Below are 10,336 nucleotides of genomic sequence, written 5' to 3' on the forward strand. Positions count from 1 at the left end.
CTTCCTTTTTTCGAGTTGAGTTGAGTTGTCGACAGAAGGACGAAAGGAAAAGCACGGGCTTGCTTACTGGCTCAATGCGGAGCCACGCCCAGCTGCCTGCGTGCTGATAGTAGGAGGTGAAAGATGGGAGTAAAGAGACAGAAGAAAAGCGCGCGCAATAGCCCGTAGGCTACGGGCCAATCCCGGAGGCAGTGCAATACCGGGCTGACCTGTGCCAGAGTGCGTTACGCCAAGCACTCCGCCATACTTTCAAAAATATGAGTAACACCCAAGCCTCAAGGGCCCATATGAGATATTAAGCCAGGTATGTGAATGGCATCCCCCTTCGAAAGCGGACCGGGGATTGAGCCACACCCGAATACTCGATCCTGTGCTTCCTTGTTATCGCTCCCCTTTATATTTCTCCTCGATATCATTTCCCTTTCTCCTCCGCCGGCTGCAGCTCGGGTGGTTAAGATATTAGATAGCAATTGCCACGGCCGGCAACATTATTTTCCTTCACTTTTGATGCGAAAGCTTCACTATGCTACCTCGTAACGATTTCGCGGTGCTTACGGTTTTGACCTTCAAGTGGGCCAGAGGTCAGTCCTCTCACGGCGTGGTTCGAGCGTCCACCGATATATGTGAGGCAGTTACTGCGCCATTTCCTTTCCTCAAAACCAATTTTAGAAACTAACCTTGAAAGTAAAAATTGAAAATTGGTTTTTTGAGAAAGGAAATGGCGCAGTATCTGTCTTTCATATCGGCTGACACCTGAACCGCGCCGTAAAGGGAAAATGGAGGGAGTGAAAAAAAAAGAAGAAAAAGGTGCCGTAGTGGAGGGTTCTGGAATAATTTAGACCACCTGGGGATGTTTAGCGTGCACTGGCATCGCGCCCTATCCACTGAGCCAATGCGGCGGGTTCCCTTCGTGGGTGCGGAACCCACTTCGGAAAGTATTTTATTTACGAAGCTTACCCCCGAATGCAGAAATGTAACTTGGCTCGAACTTAACTTCCATCGGTCTCAAGTGAGCTCCATCGTGTTTCATAAACCAAACTCGGCTTGAAGTGCGACTTGCAACCGGCTTGGCTCGATCCTAGTTCGGTCCAACTTCAAGTCGGCTGAGGAGCTTGCTTGAAGCTGACTTCGTTGTATTTTCCAACATGGCCACCTACCGATCGGAAGTCGCGCGGAGGGTAGCTGCGTTCGAGTTCGCTTGCCACGCCATGGACCTAGTATTTTCGGAGGCCCATTCGTTGCCGAAGATTCCACGGCCAGCGTTACGAGATCGGGGGAACCCCATGGAGCCCTACGACGACGAGCAGTTCCTCGCCCGCTATCGGTTCTCCAAGAACGCCGTGCGGGAGCTGCTCACCGTGTTGCCCCTGCGTGAAAGTCCCGACAACAGGGGATAGCCTGTTCCTCCGATGCTGCAGCTACTCCTGGCTTTGAGGTTTTATGGGGCCGGTACTTTCCAAACCGTCACCGGGGACCTGGTGCGGATTTCGCAAACCACGGTGTGCCGCGCAGTTGGCAAGGTCACCTTGCAGATTGCCAAGCACTTGCGCCCGATGCTGGTGCAGTTTCCAGCCGTCTCGCAGTTTGAAAAGCTGATGCGGGACTTTTATGAGATCGGTGAATTCCCTGGTGTGACCGGCTGCATAGATTGCACGCATGTCCGCATCAACAGCCCGGGTGGTGCAGATGCGGAAGTCTACCGAAACCGCAAAGGCTATTTCTCCATCAATGTGCAGGTGAGCAATGAAAATTGAAATTCTCTGAACAGTTACCACTGTTCAGCTCATTCGTATTCGTTCGCGTCGTGTACGTGCTGTCACAAGATTACTTGCCCGAAAGACGCGGGTTCGATCCCGGCCGCGGCGTTCACATTTCGATGGAGGCGAAATGCTGGAGGCCTGTGTACTGTGCGACGTCGTTGCACGCTGAAGAACGCCAGGTGGTAGAAATTTCCGGAGCCTTTCACTACGGCGTCCCACATAGCGAAATTTGTCTCTTCGGAATATGCGATCGAGGCCCAGCATTTTGTTTTAGTACTGCTTTATAATGTAGGTTTGTACTCCATTAAGAGTGTGGCTTCGTTCTCCATGCTCCATGAAGAGTAGCACTACATTCTAGGCGCTATATTACCACGCAATCACTGTGCAAATTCACCGCAAGGAAGGTTAGGTAATGTTTCCAATGACAGTGCATGACAAAGTTGACAAGGCTTGACCACACTTTCGAGCTGTGGCATTAAATCAACGCAGTATTCCTTTATACGTGCAGGTACCAAAAAGCCCACATAAAGACACGGAATGTGGTCGAAAGGACATTCGGTGTCTGGAAGCGCCTCTTCCCTTGTCTGGATATGGGGCTCCAGCACAAGCCGAAACAAGCTGCAGTGATCATCACAGCGTGTGCAGCCCTGCAGAACTTTGCATGCTTGATGAAGGAGCCACAGCCTCCTATTGAAAGCGCTCCCATCCAGGACGCTCCACCGGCTCGCACCAGCACGACAGCAGCGATGGATGGATGGATGGATGGATACGGCTGAACCCTTTACATCGGGCGGTGGCTCAAGCCACCTAGCCATGTCTTGTGAAATTTTACTCCTGTCTTGCTTTTAGCCACCAATCAGATAACCTTCGCTTGGTTACTTCTAACCTCTTAAAATCCACTTTCCCCTCACTATCCCTAAACCCCAATGCCTTGGGTAAGTCAGCCCCGCTGCCTTCCACTGTAGGGTGAAGCCCTTTACAGAAAAGTATCAAGTGTTCAGCCGTTTCCTCCTCCTCTCCGCACGCAATGCACAAAGTGTCTATCTCCTGATACCTGACTCTATACGTCTTAGTCCGCAAAACTCCAGTCCTGGCCTCAAACAGCAAAGAACAGAGCACCTGCCACCTGTTGATGCTGTCAGCGACAGCTTGTCGGGAATGCAGGCACGACGGGTGCTCATCCAGAAGAGCTTCACATAGGTAAGAAATGCACAGTCCTCAACACTGTCCCATGCATTTTGAATAAAGCATGTTTATAATGCGCACTTGCTCATGCTACCCGTATCCCAACTTTTGTGCAGGAACTAAAGAAATGTTAGAGCAATGGGAACGACTAGCAGCAGTTCAAGCGGCGGGACGAAGAGGTCGACGAAGTGCAGCTGGGGATCCTGAGTGACTCCTGAGAGTGTGCTCATCATGACGCTCTCTGATCTACGACCGCAGACCTTCACTGCGAATACACCCCTTTACACTAGAATTTTTTCTCTGCTTCGGAAGCTTTTAAGTTGCGAGCTTGTTGCATTAACAAACTGCTACTCTTCCACTTCTAGGTTCTGCATTTCTTGCTATAGTGTTCTATTTCAAATGCTATTTTTCAAGAACGCTGTATTGATCTTGCAGGAGGCGAATACCAGAAAAGCTCTTGTTGACCCTGCTGCTGAGGGTCTTAATGGCGCTCAGTTCATTTGTTTAAGAGCTGCTGCCTTGGCGGCTTTGCTTACACGCATGTGAAAAATTACCAGATTTGGTAAAGTACAACAGTTAGGCCTTAGGTGGAGCAGTCGCAGGGCTTGTGCACCTTTCCACAGAGCAAACATTTGTGTGGCTGCTTTGGTAGCGGCATGGAATTCAGGTTCCTCACAGCAAGTAGTTCTGCTACTTCGTCTTTCCTACTTTCACCCGGCTTGCACTTCAAGCTTGGGCTCTTGCATGTCTTCCATGTGTTGAGTATATATTTGTTTTTATGTCACAGTTGTAATGACAAAGAAGTGCCCATGTGGCAGCGGGACTGCTCTCGGCAAGCGCGTGCTTCGGGTTGGTGCTGCTGGAACCGTTGACTGTCTTTGAACGCTGTTCTGCGCTTTGTACTTTCTGCCCGGAAAACCCATTGCACAATCATTAATTTCAAATATCCCTTTTACAACAAAACGAGACGTTCCCAATTGCCTACAATGATGAAATTCCAGATCACTGCGAAGTTTTGTTTTCTGGCTTGCCAACAGAGGTGTGTTATGAATCAGTTATTAAATTTCTCACTTTTTTTTGGCTGTATTGAGGTAAAAAAAAACATGAGTGTATTCTTTTCATTTGGTTTGCTTTAAAGATTGTGTAGAACGGTCGAACCTTCAGCTGTCACACTGGAGCCTTCTTTTCAAGGAACGATGCTCGAGTGGTTTGTTGTGCATTGTCGCTCTGTCTCGTCTCTGTTCAAAGTGGGAGTTGGTTGTTGTCATAGTATGGTGCAAAAGGTCAATTCTTTAGGTCTGAAATGGGCTTCCTGACATGATCCACATGCCTCGTCCAGCTCAATCTCTTACAACAAAGTTGCATAACGGGCAGTAACTGGCACAGAGAAAGAAGCGAAAGAAGCAGCATATGTGCGGAGAGGATTCCAGGCATTGTTGTGTCATGGTGAAACATACCAACCTAGAGTGTGTGACCTGTTAGCATTTTTAATTTCCAAGTGTAAAGGTCATGGTCGTACATAGAACTCCTGTAACTGTTGCTAAGGCTACACAATCTGTCTGCGAGCAGTTGCACTCAATATTCATTGTCCTCGAGCCAAATGCACCTGGTGTTTGTTAGGTGCCTTGCTTTGCATGGCTGAATACAAACCTTAGATCATAAAGTGAGTCGTCATGAGCCAACACCAACAGTTAGTCGAGATCATTGTGTGCGGGCACTACTGATGTTTGGGAACGCCTTGCTGCCGCAGTCATGGTGGACCACTGAAAGATAATTTATGACCCCAGTAGTGTTTGCAACTTTTTGTTTTGTGGGTTCAATGAATGGTTTGTGATATGACTAGGTAGCTACTTCTAGCTCGCAAGTGTTGTAGTGAAATCTTTTACATGCAAACACTTGGACTAGCGGTTCTTTTGATTTGTACATGCAGTTACTGGTTGGCTGTCACAGCTTAAATCTGGCTTTGCATTTGAGCCGGCCTTCTTGGAACTGTGCTGATTCCACTCATCGAGAACTGGCATGTTTTGAAATTGTTACATGGTTCGGCGGGGTTCGAAATAGCAGAACGTGGGTGCCATCAGCAAGTGTTTTTTTGATGCATGCTTCTTTATAGTCTTTTTTTGTCATGCCTAGTGCGGCTTGTCACAGGAATGTGGTGGCCATATTTTTGAAGCAATAGATTACTTCAGCAAAGCGGGAGGCTGTGGCATTGTATTGACTCAAGCTATGGGCCCACCTTGTAGACAGCATAGGAGGAATCGCATTCTTTAAGGGTTTCGGTTCTTGAGTAGGAGGCACTAGCTGCGAGGGTTTAGGTTAGATGAGACAGCAAAGATAATGGAAGGAGTAGAGAGCGGTGTTGGCCTTTGAGCATTTATGTGGTGTTGACTTGCGTGAGCCAATATTGTTGACTTTTTATACATGGAAACTTTAACAATGTGGCCTGCAATTTTCTCTACTGGTTGGTTTTGCAAGCAATGCCAGGGGAGGTTTTTCCTTCCTAGAGCAGCCATATTTGTAGCATACAGCAATGCGTATTTCTATGAATAAATTGCTGTTTGCATCCAAAGATCCATATAGCCATAGCAGCTTAAGTACCACGCAACCATCCTACCTGCCTCCTGCTATGCGATAGCTTGTCAGACTTGCATGCAAGGTGGTGACGGGGCTGTATGTCTGTTCCCACCGAGTCATGTGCTTAAAACGGTACATGTGCAAATGAAGTGTAGTTATGTGGATTTGCCACATAATATTTGTGCAAGCATTCACACAGCATTCCAGTTTCATTCAGTCATAGGCACCGTTTATTCTGGTGCCTCTCGCAGCCTACGAAGCTGTTCAAGTTTGATTTGTTTTTCAATTTCTAAGATTTCCAATTCCAATTTTTTTTTCTGGATATCAAGGAGTTTTTTCTCCTGCCGCTCTTGCAGAATACTGTTGTGGTCCTCGCGCATCAGCTGCAGACGCAGTCCATGCTCTTCGCGCAGTAAGGCCGCTCTATAGTCGTTCTCATCTGCCAGAGACCTTTCTAAAAGGGCCATCCGCCCTCTTGGAGCCCTGCCAGCGTCACCGGTGGCCACTGCTTCAGCAGTAGTGGGACTAGCGGCAGCTCCAGAAGCAACTGTAGCACTGGTGCAGCCTGCTGCAGCTGTGCTGGAAGCATCAGCAGGTTGCACAGCAGGAAAAAAGAGATTGCTCTCCTGCTCAATTGCTTCTGGAGTTGCCCCACTCTTACCAACAGCAGCCGCTGGTGACTGCGGCTCATCCACGAGCGGAGGTTCCCAGTCGTCTTCTGTAATAAAGAAAAAGTAAAAATTAGTTGGACAAATCTAAGCTTACAGCATATTAGCTGTCTGCCTCAACAGCACAGATTGTTGGGTCAATTGGTGAAGAGACATTATAACGAAAGCTTTATAATGTTCTTATATAAGGCACCACTTGCCCTTCTCGGCGCCAAATAGCTGCCGTTGTTTCTGGGGGCCCCAGTTTAGTCATTCTGTTTTGTTCTGCCATATTCCTCACCTTTCACTCTGAATTATGCCTGATGACCTCACTTTATTTTTTTCTGCTGATACAGTAGTGATAGTCACGCAGGCCCCGAGTTTTACACACGTGGTTATCCTCTAACTCTGCACCTGCAGCTTTTTTGCTCATTCAATGGGTTTCTTTTCAATTTTAGTATATTTGCTAGTTTGTACTCATGCGTGTCCTCTGGCCCAGGGAGCCAGTTATACGCCCTTCCTTTCTTCAAAATCATCAGCGTCTAGAACTTTGTCAATGCCAATGAACGCCGACAGCTTTCACTTTGTATATCCTGGAGTAGCTGAGCTAATCCACTTTCATTTTTTTGCAAAGGTTTCCTTGTAATGCCTGCCTGCTTGCTTCGCCGCATATATGCGGCACAAATGCCAAGGTGAGGCATACAAGAAAGGTGACAAATACTGCAGCCAAAGCCTGAGGGCTACAGAAAACATGCGCTTCGAGTGAAACCTCTGCATTGCAAAACTAACAATTTCCTTGAAACTAGCAGCCAAATTCGAAAAGGCTTTGAGCATTACACATAGGCAAGCTGCACCATTGTTCACAACAAGAATGTTGTTACCTTATCCCTGGAGCACCATCATGTACAAGTACACAGAAATATGAAAATTTATGTGAAGGAGTGCATGCATAATGAAACTGCATTAAAGTTGGCATTCGTTTGAAGTGAGGCAGGAATGGCAAACAAGACTCAAAAACATCATCAGGAGAGAATGTCATAATGAATGCAGTTCAGGTTGCAGCACTGAATGCTTGCTCCCTCGGTGTCCGACGGTTAACCAACTCCTCGCCTTCCGCTACAGGAACACAGCATACCACTCACATGAATATAAGCCGTCAAGTCAAAATGCCTTCAGAGTGCTGTCCAACAACATGCAGCTTGGAGCAGGTCATCCTTTCGCACTGTCAACGAATGCAGCCTTTATCTGCACAAACATTCAGCCAACCACATGTAGAGCAGCTTTCCACAGTGTTGTATTAAATGATATTTTTATAATTTGTTGTAGATGAACTGCACAGTCCTCATAGCAGGTTCAAGGCAATAAAAAAACATTGAAACAGCGTCAATTGACAGTACACGCTGTCGTTGTCATCAAAGGAATATAAATAGAGGGAGTGCTGTTTTTCTACAACATGCAAAGTGCTTTCTTTACCTGCATAATGGAATTCTTCATTGCCTGCTCCATCCACCACTGGCTGCAACAATCTTATAACAGGCAAACTTGCCACTGGTGGCAGGTCGATGCCTCCATCAGAGTCAGTCTGGTTGCCTACCCTGGTCATTATGTGGCTGGCAACAGCAATGACTTGCTCACTTTGAGCGCTCACAGTGCATTGAGCTGACCCTCCTCCTGAAAAGAAAAAAGACACCGCACACAGTGAAGCTACTCTTAATTTATAGACAATGCGCCATTAAAATATTTTGTTCATGAAGTGCCACACAAAAGCAACCAAAGGCACACCAATGCATGCCACTGTGTGTTGTTTTCGCTACGTTTTTGTGCCACCCGTCCCAGCAGTGCCAGGAATGAGTAAAGGTAGGTAGCTGTATGTACAGCCTTCCGGATTTTCAATAGTACCAAGCAACTGTCAATAGCGCGGAGTTTCCTCATGAACATAAAGGTCGCCAGTGTAGACACCGTCTGGTCTACGGTGCACCCAATTTGGCTTCGCGGCGCGATAGTATGCGAATGGTACCAACTCCGAGCAAAATCGTCCGTTGTCAGTTCGCTGCTGGCCAGGCGCGAGCCCTCCGTCCCACTGCACTGCCCGCTCATCATAGTCTTCTATGCAGCAGAAATCGCATGCCTTCGTACTGACTTGAATGTAGCAAATATTCTCTGTAGTTTTTAAAAATTACGGAGGCTGTACAGGATACTGCTTGGGCATTATTTACACGATTAACGCAGGCTGCATTCATCTGCGTTTGTAAATAAAGCAGAGTACACTGCACCGAAACGTTATTACGTGCCCATTTACGCGTTATCACACTGTTCCTGAAAAACTATGCATTCCAGTATACGTTGCTTACGCCGACCGAAGTAGAATAATCATGCCCTTATCCATGGCATACAAAGCATGCAGGAACAAACATTTGTAAACGGCCTGCAAGCCGCGCTCACCTGTCTTGTGGCGATCTCTCTTTTTCCTCGCGTCCTCTTCCTTCGACTTTTGTTTAGGTTGGCCCAGCATTTCTTGAGCTGATTGGGGTCACGTCGGGTCACCCCGTGATTGCTGTTAAACAGCCCGGCAATTTCCTTCCAAGCGGCGTTTTTTTTTTTTGCCAGTGACGACACATCGGTTTTTTTGCACTCTAATATATGCCGACGTGCGTTAACAAAACACAATAACAATTCCTTTTCCTCGAACGTGAACTGAGGCGCTGGTCTCCGCTGGAAGCAGGAAAAGCATGGGAAAAACTGGCTATGGCTCAACTAGGATTGGCTCAATGTGGAGCACGTTGCCAGCCAAAAACGTCAATCAAGTGGAAGCAGCGGGTAGCACTGAAATGTAGTTTTTATTTTTAGCAATTTTATGCAGGTCACTCACACCTAGTGCCTGTTTATGACTGCTGAACGAGATGCGTTATTTTATAGGAGCAAAATGGGCATTATTATAATAGATTGTTCAATACTCTCATCCCCAGACGAGCAATGCGCCCTCGCTTTCAAGCACGCGCTTAACTTGACGAAGCAAGTCAGGTTGAGCATCTATGAAACACGAAACCCAACTTGGCCGTTCTGAAGCCGCCTTGGTGCTTCGACTCGACTTGCCGAAGTTGAGTCAAAGCGCGAGCCAAGTTACATTTCTGCATTCGGGGGTTAATTTTTCTTTTTCTGATTAGGTCACGTGGTTTTTCCAAACCTCTGGGGAGGACAACGCCTGATTTTCCTCCTTATGAGCTGCTATGCGGGAGGCGAGGGCAAGGTGTATGGGGGGCGATGGCGGTTACATGGAACTGGCTAAGGGAAAATCTTCCTTCATTGGCACCGCCGAAGATGCAAGGGATCTAAATCTAGCTCAGAACGATCTCCCATGGCTCCGGACCCTGGTTTTAAAGACCTAGAAACCCGGCCCACCTCTTGCATCGTCCAATCAACAGCAAACTAACCCATCATTGGTTTACGAACTTCATGGCACGCCCTCCTATTTCGGCAAGGTTCAAACCCTCTCTCTGAAATACACAGCACATCTAAATTGCTATAAGAAAATGTAATTCCGGGAATGAACCCTCGAAATGCTTGGGCCAACAGGTTTACGTGCTACGCCCCATTCTTCCACAGTATTACTCAAACTCTCTCCCTTAAAAAGTAAAAAGAGAAACATATGAAAATACATCAAAACATTCCCATGCGGCTCCCAGCTTTACGCCAATTACCGATATTCAACCGATCGCTACCGCTGCGAGTAGTAGACTACTCGTCTTCGGGACGACTGTTGACAGGCATCCCCGCAAAATCTGGAAAGAGGCGCCAGCCTGTCGTTGCTACCTCTGAACACGCTTCAGCGTTTCGTTAACCAGGCCCGCTTCTCGGGACCCGTTGGTATGCCCCATCCTCTGACTTCGACGCCGTCGCGGCTTAGACGCGGCGTCTGCTTGCCGCGTCCGCGCTGACCATGCGCTATGCTACGCTATCACTGCGGTGGTTTCCTTAGACGGGCGAAAGGGGGCGGGCGGTTTCGGGAAAACGTCTTGGCTCCTTTTCTCTGGCTCGGTCTTTGCCTTCGCCGGTCTACGCCCGCTTGCCTCGCCATGCACGCTTCCTGCTGACGGGGATTAACAGGGAAATCGCCGCATCTCGGCGCCGGGCTGTCGACAAACCCTCGGATGGTACGAACCTCGGCTTTTT

At 47.8% G+C, this 10,336-nt stretch overlaps 1 protein-coding gene across 1 annotated transcript; it reads right to left on the minus strand.

Moving 5' to 3' along the window:
• Positions 1-4,406: 4,406 nt before the first annotated feature.
• LOC144112478 (uncharacterized) lies at positions 4,407-8,968 on the minus strand. The gene is made up of 4 exons (XM_077645308.1): positions 8,609-8,968; positions 7,640-7,837; positions 5,881-6,237; positions 4,407-4,420 (listed from the first exon to the last, which is right to left on the minus strand). The coding sequence occupies exons 1-4, from the start codon at positions 8,676-8,678 to the stop codon at positions 4,407-4,409; spliced, it is 639 nt and encodes a 212-aa protein (XP_077501434.1). The 5' UTR covers positions 8,679-8,968.
• Positions 8,969-10,336: the final 1,368 nt, after the last annotated feature.

This window comes from Amblyomma americanum, unplaced genomic scaffold (assembly GCF_052857255.1).
Source record: "Amblyomma americanum isolate KBUSLIRL-KWMA unplaced genomic scaffold, ASM5285725v1 scaffold_186, whole genome shotgun sequence".
Taxonomy (NCBI): domain Eukaryota; kingdom Metazoa; phylum Arthropoda; class Arachnida; order Ixodida; family Ixodidae; genus Amblyomma; species Amblyomma americanum.